This window comes from Nicotiana attenuata, chromosome 2 (assembly GCF_001879085.1).
Source record: "Nicotiana attenuata strain UT chromosome 2, NIATTr2, whole genome shotgun sequence".
In the NCBI taxonomy this organism is placed as follows: Eukaryota; Viridiplantae; Streptophyta; class Magnoliopsida; order Solanales; family Solanaceae; genus Nicotiana; species Nicotiana attenuata.
Window position 1 is genome coordinate 63,829,287 of NC_031990.1, and position 14,308 is coordinate 63,843,594.

The 14,308-nt window shown below is 38.0% G+C and overlaps 2 protein-coding genes across 3 annotated transcripts; one reads left to right on the plus strand and one right to left on the minus strand.

Moving 5' to 3' along the window:
- Positions 1,175 to 10,467, plus strand: LOC109211589 (DNA topoisomerase 1). 2 transcript variants are annotated; one of them, XM_019375140.1, is made up of 9 exons: positions 1,175 to 1,516; positions 2,372 to 3,154; positions 3,228 to 3,697; positions 4,007 to 5,734; positions 7,662 to 7,776; positions 7,923 to 8,012; positions 8,305 to 8,370; positions 8,484 to 8,579; positions 9,950 to 10,467. In XM_019375140.1, exons 1-9 carry the CDS (start codon positions 1,469 to 1,471, stop codon positions 10,070 to 10,072), a joined length of 3,519 nt encoding a protein of 1,172 aa, XP_019230685.1. In that variant the 5' UTR covers positions 1,175 to 1,468; the 3' UTR covers positions 10,073 to 10,467. The 2 variants fall into 2 exon arrangements, with proteins under 2 accessions (XP_019230685.1, XP_019230692.1); XM_019375147.1 differs by having other exon boundaries at positions 1,213 to 1,516; positions 2,378 to 3,154.
- On the minus strand, positions 11,454 to 14,308 carry LOC109211606 (pentatricopeptide repeat-containing protein At3g57430, chloroplastic). Its single transcript, XM_019375157.1, has one exon. It carries the CDS (start codon positions 14,247 to 14,249, stop codon positions 11,580 to 11,582), a length of 2,670 nt encoding a protein of 889 aa, XP_019230702.1. The 5' UTR covers positions 14,250 to 14,308; the 3' UTR covers positions 11,454 to 11,579.

Consider the following 14,308-nt stretch of genomic DNA (forward strand, 5'->3'; position numbering starts at 1 on the left):
TCCCAAACCAACGTTAATCAAACGCAATTAACCCAGCACTCAAGATTCATATTATTGCAAGCTTTTACAATAATTTTTAACTTAACCCAATCAGTTTAGAGTTAGATTTCTAAATCTGAGTTGAACTTAGAGCTTCAAAGCTCCTTCAATGGAGTTTTTAATATGGATGCAAAAAATTTCAATTTTAAATTTGGACACCCATCAATCGAGATTCAAATATTTGAGATCTATAAATATTTAGAAATATTAAGCAACTTAGTAGAGAAAATGCTTTAAATCAAGTTTGAAATCTAGATATTTAGATCTATGTGAGTGAGAGAAGAGAAAGAAAGGAGAAAGCAGAAAGAGGCGGGTGGAGAATATAGAGTGTGCTGGGAATGAAGAAAAAGGAAAATAAAGAAACCCTAAAAGTGTATCTTTAATAGTGGGCTAAAGGCTGAAAATTTTCTTTTAGATTATGTACAACCTGGGCAGAACTAGGTGCATACTTCAAACGTGAGCCATTTTCGGTTGGGCTGTTAGGTCAAGTGACAGCGGTTGTAATTCTTCCAAAAATATTCAATCAGTAATTTAGAGGAAGCTTAATAATATTTTTGCAGAAAGGCTTGCAAGAAATGTATGAATTTTTTAAATACAATTTCACTCTTCAAGTCATCTTTATTCTCTATGAAATAATTATCTTTAAAGCAAATATATTTACCGTCAACAAATATTAGGATTCAATCTTAAACAAGTTGGTGTCAGTTACTCTAGGTCTATATGAATTCTCATTAATCATATTTCTTCATTTTAATTTCAGGAACTCTATTAAAAATAATATTATTAAACAAATATTCAAATATATTGTGGCATTTGAATTTAAGAGGTGAGAGAGCTTTTTTATTTATAAAGTCAAATAGAATAAAATGAACAAAATAGAAGATATCTAAAAAGAGAAAAAGGATAAAACGAATCTAAACAAGTTAACAAAACAGTACTTTTAGTTATTTAATTATTTATATACTATTATTTGTTTAAATCCTGTTATTCAGCATTCAGGTTACCCTAAGGTTTCTGTGTCATTCAAATGCTAAAAGTAATAAGTTTACAAAAATAAAGTGGAAAACGAAAAAAGAAAAGAGAGAAATATATCTTAGTTTATGTACAAATCCGTTGTCTACTGCTAAACCCTCTCATCCTCTTCCTTGCCCAAAAACCCCTTCACTATCTGCCTCCTTCTTCTCCCACCCCACCCACCCCACCCACCCACCCCCATAAGGTTGCAGTCCACATAAGGGTCTAATTATTATTATTATTATTATTTATTATCTTTTTTCTTGGGTTCTTCTAAAATTAGCTCTAAAGCTCAAGAATCAGAAAAGCAGTCACCATTTAAAGCTGATGTTTTTACATTGTTATTTGAGACCAACATTCATGGTTTTGCTCTTTCCGTTATATGCTCTCCAGTTTTAGCTATTTTGGTTTTTGAATGGCATTGGTTCAACACCTATTAACTACTAGCTGCCGCTCCATCATGGTATGTATAATGTATTTGCCTTCAAAAATTGGAATTTGAAGATAACGTTTCAAACTTTTTAGTTTATTTGTTTGAATTCACAATTTAGAATTACTAGAAAGAAAATTGAAAAGGTTAAAAGCTTAGTTTATCAGTGGTAGAATCCAACAATATGCTCACTTTTCTCCTTTTTTTTTTTTTTTTTTTGTTCTCATTGATAGGAGTATTATTTAGTATGTAACTTCCTTGAGTTGAATCTCTGAAATCAAAATGGAATAGGTGAAAACTATAGGGAATAATTTGACTGAGTTGAGATGCATAATTTCATTGCAATTCAGAGAATAAAGTTTTTATTCATGTTAGTTTGTAGTTGGGTTCGGGAAAACACAGTCGGAATCCATTTGAATTATTTTTGCTGTCCATGTCTTGTTAGAGTTAAAGAGCAAATGTTTTCTTTAATTCTAATGGAAGTAAGCTTATGCTATTGAACTTCTGTTTAGGAGCACTCACTATTGTGAACCAAAGTGGATAGAGCTCTTTCCATTATCTCTGTTCCCTAACTAATGCCAAAAAAGAAAAAAAAAAGAATATTTTTTGTAGATTTTGTAGCGCACACAGAGGAATCTTTGGACCTTGTATTTTTTCAATCTTTTCCCCCCTACTTTGTGAAGTTCTATAATTTTTTAGATATATACATTATGGTGGTTATTAGGCAAATTCGAAAATCTGTTTTGACCCGTTCTATACACTTGTGATTGATGAAAAGATAACAGAGAACTTGTCTGGAAAAGAAATACCCTCAGTTTTTTTTACCCTTGTCTGAATTCCTTCTTGCGATATCCACCGTAGTGACTTTACCAATTTTTTTTTGTTAAGTTGCAGAACAGGACATTGCATAATTATCAGACAAATTGCTTACAATGTTCGACGCATGCAACTGTTGACAGATTTGAGAAACTGTCTCGTAAAGCCAGGATATGTTGTGGGACCAGAACTATGCAACCGATGAATTTAAGAGTCACGCCTCAACGGAAAATTCATCCTCTCAGAACCTATGCTAATGAGCCTGGATCTTCTTCTGCATTTAGTATCCTTCCGCCATCAAAGCAGGGATTAGCCAGTAGACCAATGCCCATTATCTTCAGTTTCAGGTCATTTGGAGGAATAAGTTCACGGCCTTACAACACAAAAGGGAAAATGCATTTTTCCCCTGATGCAAGAGCAATAGCAGATAAAGGCACTGTTGGATCAAAAGTAGTTAGTGACGGAAATAAAACATTCTTCAAAAATTTCAAGAATCACTCAGAGCGGTCAAAGGAATTGGCTGTTCATAGAAGAAATGCTATGCCCGACAAGGTGGCTGAGAAAGGCACTCTAACCTCTAAAGTATCAGCTAGTAAGAATGTTGATCTGGTCATTACAAAAGACACCCCTGTTAAGGTTGATGAGAAGGATGTCAACCTGGAAATTTCAGGTGTGTCTCTTAGTAATAATGGGAAGTCAACTTCCACGGGTAAGGAGAAAGCAAAGAAGCAATCAAGAAGCAAAAAGAATAAAAATGTTGCTTCTGATGCAGTAGATCAGCCAAAAGTTTCTAGGACTCCCCGAGCAAAGAAGTCTAATCCTGCTAAAGATGAGCAATCTCCAGCAGTATCAGAGGTTCGCAATTGAATTACAGTATTTTGATGTATTTTGCTGCATAATTACCTGCACTAACCTTGCAGTATTCCAGATTAGTTCGCCGGTTAGTTCTTCCACAGTAGGCCCTGTTGGTAATGTCTCAACGAAGGTTGACTCGGCCCAAGGGAAAAGAACCTCTCCCAGGAAAAGGAAATCCACCACAAAGGAGAGCAATTCTCTTGGAGAACTGAATGAGGCATCTGCATTGCCATCTCATAGTAAGTTAGTACCAAACCAGAGTTCAAATATGAGCAGCAAAGGTAAGCCCCCGGGAAACAAAACATGGCCAAAACTATATCCTCCCACAGCAAAGTCTGTATTGGTGGTGGAGTCTGTCACAAAGGCGAGAGTTATCCAAGGGTACCTTGGTGACATGTTTGAAGTCCTGCCGAGTTATGGTCATGTCAGGGACTTGGCTGCAAGGTCTGGATCTGTCCGACCAGATGATGACTTCAGCATGGTCTGGGAAGTACCTTCTGCTGCCTGGACTCATCTCAAGAGCATAAAGGTTGCGTTAAGTGGGTATGTTATCTGTTGTTCCAACTTCTGATTAGCAATCTATTGACATAGTACTAACACGTTGGGAAGGAATAGTGGTGATTATGTGATTCATATGTCCTTTTTTTTTTCAATGATCATGATTATAGTGGGAAAAATACAGTTGTTCTGAGTTTCATCAATGTTCAGTTAACCAATTGACCAGTTACATAGAGAAGATGGAAGACACACCAAATTCCAATTTTTTTTCTTCATAAAATGGCTGTTTTGTAGCTACGACTGTTTAAAGCAATGTCATGTTCAGTTTCTTATCTGTTTGTCATTGATTCTCAGAGCCCAGAATCTTGTTCTTGCATCAGATCCTGATCGTGAAGGAGAGGCTATTTCCTGGCACATTATAGAGATGTTAAAGCAACAGGATGCCCTGCGTGATGATATTAATGTGGCAAGGGTTGTTTTCAATGAAATTACTGAATCGTCCATCAAAGCTTCCCTGCAGTCTCCAAGGGAGATAGATGCAAATCTAGTACATGCTTATCTTGCAAGGCGTGCTCTTGATTACCTGATTGGGTTCAACATTTCTCCACTGCTATGGAGGAAATTACCTGGTTGTCAGTCTGCTGGTCGGGTTCAGTCTGCTGCCCTAGCACTTATATGTGACAGAGAAATGGAAATTGACGGATTCAAACCACAGGAATATTGGACCGTCCTGGTTGAGTTTAAGAAAAACAGAAACCTAGATTTAGCCAATAACTTTTTGTCATCCCACTTGACTCATTTTGATTCCAAGAAATTAAACCAGCTCTCTGTTAGCTCTCATACCGAAGCCACAGAAATTGAACAGAAGATAAATTCATCAAATTTTGAAGTTATAAGCTCTAAGATAACCAAAAAGCAGAGAAACCCTCCTCCTCCTTATATAACATCAACACTTCAGCAAGATGCTGCAAACAAATTGGATTTTACATCAACATATACGATGAAACTTGCACAAAAGCTCTATGAGGGGATCCAGTTGTCTGATGGCAAGGCAACAGGATTGATAACTTACATCAGAACAGATGGATTGCACATTTCAGATGAAGCTACCAAGGACATTCAATCCTATATCAGCGAAAGGTATGGGCATAATTTTGCATCAAAGAATGCTCGTAAATACTTCAAGAAGGTAAAGAATGCCCAAGAGGCCCATGAAGCTATTAGACCCACTGATATCCGAAAGCTACCCTCAACGCTTGCTGGGGTGCTGGACGATGATGCACTTAAGCTATACAAGCTTATATGGTCCCGTACCATGGCATGCCAGATGGAACCTGCTACGATGGAGCAGATACAAGTTGATATTGGGAAACCTGACCAGTCCATAATCTTTCGTTCTGCAAGCTCAAAAGTACAGTTTCCTGGCTACCAAGCTGTCTACGAGGATGTGGAAACTAACTCAATGAGAGATAATGAGAGCGGGAGGGATGATCGTTCTGAAGTATTTGAGGCTCTTAGGAATTTAACTGCTGGGGATCAAATGTATTTGGGTAAAGTAAAACTTGAGCAACACCACACTCAGCCTCCACCACGATTCTCGGAGGGGTCTTTGGTTAAAAAGCTGGAGGAGCTCGGCATTGGAAGACCTTCCACTTATGCAACCACAATAAAAGTGTTAAAGGATAGGAATTATGTCACTGCCAAAGGCAGAACACTCTATCCTGAATTTCGTGGGCGTATGGTATCAGCATTTCTCTCTCATTACTTTACTGAAGTAACAGATTATAGCTTCACTGCCGACATGGAGACAGAACTTGATAATGTCTCTGCTGGTTTGACTGAATGGAAAGGTCTTTTGAGAGATTACTGGACTAGATTTAGTAAGTATTGTGAACATACTGGTAATGTGCACATTCATCAGGTGGAGAAGATGTTGGAGAAAACGTTTGGTGATTTTCTGTTTGCATCTCTTCCTGATGAAAGTAGGACATGCCCAAGCTGTCTTCAGGGAACTTTAATCTTCAAAGTGAGCAGGTTTGGTGCAGGCTATTTTATAGGTTGTGACCAACACCCAAAATGCAAGTAAGTAATGAGCTACTATAGATTTTGGATCTTTTAAATACTGTCATTTCATCTTCTCCTGATACCACAGATGTCGGTGTGGAATTTCTTCTTGCATTTACATAAATGATGTTTTGATTTACCATTTACATGCTTTTACATGGGTTGCAGGTCTCAAAAAATTTAGATACTTCTCTCTTGTTAAAGCAAATATTTGGAATCTTCTGCTGTTAGATTAGGATTAGATGCAAAATTGCACAGTGGGTCAGCAGGAAGCTATATCAGTGCTACTATAATGAAAGACCATCCCTTCCTATTTCTTTGTTTGTCCTGTCAGATAGAAAGAAAATTAGACTCCAAAGAGCCCTTCTTTAAATTACTTTAGGGGGTGGGGGTGAGGGGGGGGGGTGGTTTACATAGAACCAAAGCAAAGTGGTTTGTGTCTTTATGATTGAATCTCAGAGGCATTCTTATCATTTGGTAGATCCGAGTTCATGGCCTATTTCGGGTTCACTCGGAGCTTTGGCAACAACCGTAGGAGGTGTGATGTACATGCACTCATTTCAAGGGAGTGCAACACTTCTGAAATAATGAGTACTTAGTGCTCTGAAATGATCTCCTTGGAATCAAAGAGATTTGATTCTCTTGAAAGACACCTGATCTTAGAAATTAGAATCTCATAGTGCACAAAAAAGAAATAAGGTACAAGAAACTATTCCGCAAATGTACAAAGTCATTTTTTTTGAGAAGAAATGTACAAAGTCATTTTCTGTCCCTTCAAAAGCTTTCCTATTCCTCTCTTTCCATACTATCTACATGAGTGCTAATGGAGCAACATCCCATGCCCTTTGTCTTCCTTGCTACCAATGAAGCGAACAAACACAATCTTCTTGGTGCCCTTGTGTTAGGTAACACGAACATCCTGCCTATGGCAAGGCCCACAAGAGGGATAGGGTAGATCGGGTCGCAGTCATGGTCGAACATGGAGCTTGCTTGGTGATCTTGGTTAAGAAATAAAGTTGCGCCTTTGCTATCAGCTATAGCTTTTGGCATGATGGTAAGCGCTTGATCCTAACAAGTAGTATCAGAGCCAAGGTCATGAGTTTGATTCCCAAGAGCAACATGTTGCATGAGGCAGGTGTTGGGTAACGCCAAACATCCTGCCTATGGTAAGGCCCACGAGAGGGCTAGGGTAGCCCGGGTCAAAGTCATGGTTGAACATGGCGCTTGCTTGGTGGGCTTGGTTAAGAAATAAAGTTGCGTCCTTGCTATTAGCTATAGCTTTTGGCATGATGGTAAGCTCTTGATACTAACACCTTGGAATCCAAATCAATAGATGTGGAAAGGTTGATACCCCTCGGATCCAGAGCTTATAACAATAGGACTTTACTGAAAACAAACCCACTACTCCCTGCCCTTGACTCCCAGTAATCCTGGCTGTCATGTGAAGAACTTTGTTTATAGACTAATTCTTCCAGAGTACCAGACTTTGAAATTACTCTACCTCCCAATTATGAAGGTTCCTTCTAAACCTTAAGTCTCGGTGAACTTCTTAAAGATTGTACTGTTATCCCTTTTTTCCGATAAGGTAAAGGCTTACTGTTACCCCATGCAAAGCAATTGGAAAACAAGAGTCCCCTCTTCCCTTTTTTCTGGTTCTAACTTCTACATCCTTTGCACTTTGAGTTGCTACGTCAAATGTGTTTGGCATGTATTCCTTAGCTTAAGCTTAAAGTTCGTTCATTTCCAGCATTAAATCTTTATTTCAGTTATCACACCTTGTAAGTTGTAAGCACATGAACTTATGAATCTCTTAGCAGTATAACGAATTTGTTATTATCTTGATAGTGCAGAACAATAAAGAGAAATATAGTTGTATACTTTTCTCCTTCTCTTTCAATATCGTTTTCAAGTTATTGGCTGATGTAGCTTTGACATTCATGCTTAGGTATATTGCCAAGACATTATACGGTGAAGAGGATGAAGACATCACCTCTGAAGACACTAAAAGAAATGTAGAGCCGCCAAAGTTGCTGGGTGTCCATCCATCTTCAAATGAGAAGGTTACCACTTCAACCCTTTATATATCAGTCAATTGGTTATACTAGTTGATCTTTTGACCAGAATACTGGTTGTACTAGTTGATTTTTACTTTCAGTTAATTGTTTGTTCTCAGAGATGTAAAGACTTTTATGCCCTTTCTCCTTAGGTTCTTCTGAAGAATGGACCATATGGATACTATGTTCAGCTTGGAGAAGACAAGAAAGGATACGTCCCCAAGCGGGCTTCTCTTTCACAGGTATTTTGACAAGCACTTTATGGAACTTGGTTCTTTCACATGTATAAAGACTATTTTTCCACGTTTATACTACAATAACAAAAAAAAGCAATTGCTCCAAAGTCGTCGAGTGGAGCCTTTTTTCCTCTACTGATGAGTAGAGGTGAACTGAATTACCTTTATTTTGATATAATTGCACCTGGAGTATAATTTTTTATTGATCACTGCTCTTATTTTCTTCCTTATTTAGTTAAAAGAGACAAGTTTATTTTTCTAGATTGGCAGTGATGTAAATGCATTTTTCATGATCTAGGTGAAGGATATCACTTCTGTTACCTTGGAAGATGCCCTGGAGTTGCTGCGTTACCCTGTAACATTGGTATGTTTGAATGTGTCTCCCTTTTTTAAAAAATTATTTCTGTCTTCAGTTTTAGATTTCTCTATCACTGGTTATCAGTATGCATACAAATGATGAATGGGTCTTGTTTATAGGGAAACCATCCAGATGATGACCAGCCTGTCGTTTTAAAGCTTGCAAAGTTTGGATTTACAATCAGACATAGGCGAACAATTGCTCCAGTACCCAAGGTTTGGTTCACTCGGACCTTGTTTTGATATGCTAGCTTGCTGCAGAATAAACAAAGATTGGTGCTTTACCCCTGTTAACTGTAATTATAAGGTATTTATCAGAGAAAATTTTAGTGGAATCAATAATGATATGATAAAAAGTGATGGCACAATTACATCATCATAGATCTCCTGCAATCTTGATGGATTAAAAAGTGAAGTTCGTGTTGTCTAGCTCTCCAGTTTTCAAAATGTCGCTTTACTAGTATAAATTGATGATGCTTTAGACTGAAGCAGGAAAAAGCATCTATCACGGAGGAGTACTTTAAGTATTTTCTCCCAATTCATAATCATTAGACTTCTATAACTTTGTGCTTAATCTAGTGAGAAGTAATGGATTTTGTAGAAGTGTCTCCTTTCTGTCTAGAATTCCGGTATCAAAATTTCTTTCTTTTCAGTCATCAGAATAACTGATAACTTTGTGCTTAATCTTTTTAGGGACTTAATTGCTTGTTCATAATTGCTTAGGAATAACCGCAATTTAAAGACTGGTCGCACAAGCATTTATTAGTATGGCTTGGTATTCCTGTATATCAGCCTTAAGATTACTCTAGTGTTGTATGGCCTCACTATATCCACTACTTGTATTTGAGAAACAATAGTTGGTAAAGTAGTTTTTATGAGGGCAGAACCTGCCTAACTGAAGAAACAACATTTTTCGCGAACCTTTCTGCTAGTATCTTCCATTAGGTTTTTGTTCCAAGTGTTAATTTGGAACTTTGTCCTCACATTTCTTATCACTCATCTATGGTTTTACTGAAAGGAAATTCATTTGAAAGGTTCAGTTTATACATCTATTCTGTTACGAGATGAAGCTGCTGCTTTTGCTGATTACTGATTACTGATTACAAATATTTCTGCAACTACTGGTAACTCCATATCAATGAATAACAATGCTGGTCAGTATGTTGTTTTACCTGTTAGTTATTGCTAATTATCATACAACACGTGTTTCATAAAGTGTCCCTTTTCTTTTGGGAGTAATTTAGAAGTGAATAAAATCGCTACAAATTTCAACTAGATCAATGACTAATTGAATGACTTTGAAGTAGGTTAACGGTATAATTTACTGTATCTTTCTTTTTTCCATGAGAAATTCTTGGTGCTGGGATTGGGGGGCATAGCTGATAAATTTGTTTCCGAGGGTCTATCGGAAACAGCCTCTCTGCCCCATCGGGGTAGGGGTAAGGTCTGCGTACACACTACCCTCCCCAGACCCCACTTTGTGGTTTTTACTGGGTCGTTGTTGTTGCTTACCTTCTATTCTTTTTTAGTTTATTTGGAGGTTGTAAATGGATACTAATGTTGCCTGTACTGATTTTGGTTAACAGAACTTGAATCCCAAAGACATTACCCTGGAAAAAGCTTTGAAGCTTTTGTTAAGTAAAGATGTAAGACGATGTGGTCGACCTAAGCGCCAGCCCCAGGTGGAAGAAGCCGTTGAGGCGATGTAACATCATACTGTTGATTAATGTACCGTAGAAGTCATTCTTTGATGGAAGCCCTTCTCAGGCTGTGTTTTATAGGAGGAATAGTGGAATACAGGAGCACATCTACCCCACGGGCTTGGACAGTGACTGTCCAAGTATGAAGAGTTGTATATCTAGAGTGGCGAAGACAATTTTGTTACTAGAAATTCTATTTTTCTGTAATCTCTTTTTACATTTTTTTGTTATAGCATTAGGCAATTTCTTGCCATCCAAATGGCCTGTTTAATTCTCGTTTCCTGCCTTATAAAGATGTAAAAAAGTTGAGGCATTTTCATTAGCAGTTAAAGCCTCAATCTGCTGAAAAATGACATCCTTTTAGTATTTTATACAGGTCTGAGAATGTCTAAATGCCCTGTCAATTATTTTTGCTCCTTTCTTGTCTTACAAATATGTGAAGAAAATGAAGACTGGCAGTGAAAACTTTCAATAAGACAAAAATGATAGTTAAGGAGGGAATGCTTTCCTCATTGTTTGAGTTTCAAATGAAGAGAAGTATCTCCCCCTTCCACTTCTGGTTTAACAAGATACTAGTTCAAAAAAGAAAGATAAAAGAAGGATAACAACAAATGAATGTGGTGCGGACATAGTAAGATTATTATTACCTTCTGTGACTCCGATAACCAAACAAACCATTAAAAGAAAGAACAACAACAACAAACCCAGTGGAATCCTACAAGTGGGGTTTGGGAAGGGTAATGTGTACCCTTATGTCTACCTTATGAAGGTGGAGAGGTTGTTCCCGATAGACCCTTGGCTCTAGGAAGCAATAACCAATTATAACAACAAGGTAAAAGGCAGCGGTAGCAAATGGCAAAACATGTAATAACCAAGATCAAGGAATACGAGAATACGAGATAAGTGCCAACTACTGGTATAGTGACGCACTGTGTAATAACAAAGGAACTAGGAATAGGAAAATACAAGACAAACCATTAAAACAAAGAGCACAAAAAAAATAAGAGTGAAAATTACCTCAACCAGAACTCAGGATGACCAACGTGGTTCCTGCTAATGCCATTCTCGGGATGCACTTCCTCTTGGGCAAACTTCTTGTAATTAATTCCCAAGTGTAGTACCTTTCAAGCATAAAAAGAAGCCTCTCTGAACACAGCATTGTCTGCCAAACTTTAAGCCTGCACTGAAGACAACACCATTCTGCAATAGATGTGTTTCAGGCGCAACAAAGTTGACGACAAACTTAGCAACTCCAATACATCTGACAGGCTAGCAAAATTTTGAATCACTGTTTAAATGCTTTAAAAACAACATGAGTACAAGACTCAGCATCTAAAAGTTTCTTTTCACTTCATATTCTTCAAAATGATGCCAGGAAGTAAGAGAACTATTTAGTTGCAAAATGTTATTCTCAATGATATAGTCAACAAATATAAGTTACAGTTGGTGCATTTACCTATGTTCAGACATTAAGAATCTATAAACAAAACTTATAAAAATCTATAAACATACTATATCACCAATAATCCCTGCATGAACAGGTTCCATTTCTGAAGTGATGGAACCTCCTTACATCCCTAACAATGATCTCTCTCTTCACAATCTTTGAGATAAATTTAGTTGCCTCATGGCAGTCATTGCAAACCCTGAGGTTCTTTGCAACCCGTATGGTGGTTCCAGGAGGTGTATTAAGGATACCAAAAGCTATAGCTAATTTTTCGCTGTGTCCGCAAAGTAGATTTTCCTTTTCGCCCTCGCTAACATTGTGAAGAACACAGGACGTGTCTGGCACATAACCTTCCTTTTTCATCTTGTAAGACAAAGTCTCAAGAAAGCCATAGAGCTGCTCACTTTGTGGGTGCAATGCATCTCCAGCTACGAACTTGTGAACTTCTTCTCCAAACTCAATCCAACTGCACCCAGGTTCTTTTCTTACTCCAATTTTTTTCATGTTACGTCGAACCGTGTTTGCTTTTTCCCAAATTCCAGCAGATGAATATATGTTGGAGAGTAAAACATAGTGACTAGCTACATGTGGCTCCAATTCAAAGAGATTCCTTGCCGAAATTTCACCAAGTTCTACATTGCGATGGATCCTGCAGGCACCAAGTAAACTACTCCAGGCACCAATCTTGTTGTATTTAGAGGGCATCTCATTTACAAGCTGATATGCTTCTTCTAGATTCCCTGCACGACCAAGCAAATCAACAATGCAGGCGTAATGATCTGCTGTGGGTTCAATACCATAAGCATTTTTCATTTTTCGGAACAATTGCCGACCTTGGTCTACCATCCCTGAGTGACTACATCCGGCAAAAATTGCAATAAACGTGACGTCATTGGGCTTCACTTTCCCTTCTAACACCATCATCCTAAAAAGTTCTAAGGCTTCCTCTCCCTTTCCATGCATCCCATAAGCCATAATGAGAACATTCCATGTGATCACATTTTTGTTAGTCATGTTATCAAAAACTCTCCTAGCAATATCTAAGCAGCCACACTTTGCATACATATCAACCAATGCACTTCCCACAGCAATATCCATTGCCAATGCATTTCTGATAGCATAAGCATGTATTTCTTTTCCCTTCGTTAGAGCAACCAACGAGGCACAACCAGGAAGGACAGTCATGAGGGTTATTGAATTGGGTTTTAACTGAAATTCGACATCATTCTCACAGTCATTGTTTATTTTTGGTGTTTGCATCTCGTGTAACAAAATAAGTGCATCTTCATGGTAACCGCAAACTACAAACCCGGTTATTAAAGTATTCCATGAAACTATATCTTTACTCTCCATGCTGTCAAATATATAATTTGAAATATTTATCTTTCCCATCCTAGAATACAAGTCCATCAATGCATTTTGCACATACTTTTCATCAGCGAAACCCAATTTAACAACATACCCATGTATGACTTCTTTAAGGGTAAATGCTTCACAATGTACACAGGCAGGCAAAACACTTGCCATAGTAGTCGGGTTTGGACTTATCCTAGAGAATTCCAACATCTCTGTAAATAACAGCAATGCCTCCTTAAAGAATCCATTTTGTGTGAAGCCAGCGAGCATAGCATTCCAAAGCCCAATGCTTCTTTTTAAGGAGCTGTCGAAAACTTCACGCCCACTTTCAACCTGTCGACAATTGCAATACATGTCAACCAATGCACTAGAAACAAATGGATTCCCAATCAAATCATCATTCTTCAAGACATAACAATGAATTTGCTTCCCAACATCCAGCAAAGCCAAATGAGAACACGCAGGAAGAACACTTGAAATCGTGAATCCATCAGGCTTTATCTCTTCTTGTATCATGAGACTAAAGTTGTCCAACGCCTCTTTAAACTGGTCATTCTGTGAAAAAGAACTTATAATAGTATTCCACGAAACAATATCCCGGTTTGCAAACAACTCAAAAACAGCTCTTGAGTCATCAGCCCTTCCTAATTTAGCATACATAGATATCAAAGCATTGTTAGTAAATGTTTTCCTATCATCTATTCTCAAACTATACCCGTGAACTTGTTTGCCAAGCCTCAACCCATCAGTCCTAGGCAAATTACTACAAGCAAGCGCCACACTCACCAACGTAAACGAACTAGCCTCGAACCCATCTAATCCCATCAGCCTAAAAGCCTCCAATGCTAACTCCCACTTCTCAAATTTACAAAGAGCATTTATTAAAGAATTCCAAGAAACTTGATCTCTTTGGGTAATTCTATCAAACACTTTATTAACATCATTAACACTCCCACCACATTGTCCAAGCAAATGGATAAGTGAATTTGCCACGGTAGACGATGTCGTATCATACCCGAACTTAACAACAGAGCCATGAATCTGTTTTCCAAGATTCAAGTCCTGAAGGCCGGTAGCGGCTTTCAGAACTGCAGGGAAAACAAAATTATCAGGTCTAATGCCTTCAGCAGTCATATGTATATATGTAAAGATTGCATCTTTGAAACAGTTTAGGCGTACTTGGGATCGAAGAGTATCGATCCATGGAACTGCAGAGGGTGTTTCTGAGGTGGGTTCTTGTTCAAATTTCTTGGAAATGAGGGTAGTTGTAGGTGATGGAGTTGAAGGTAGTTTTCTTGGTGGGTTTTGAGTAGATGATGGGGAAGGCTGTTGAAGAGGAAGAGAAAGAGGGGAAGTAGAGAGTGTACATGTCCAAGAGGACATTGTTGGTAGTTATTACAGTTGGAGAAGTAATAGAACAACAGTGATAAGGTAGTTTCAAA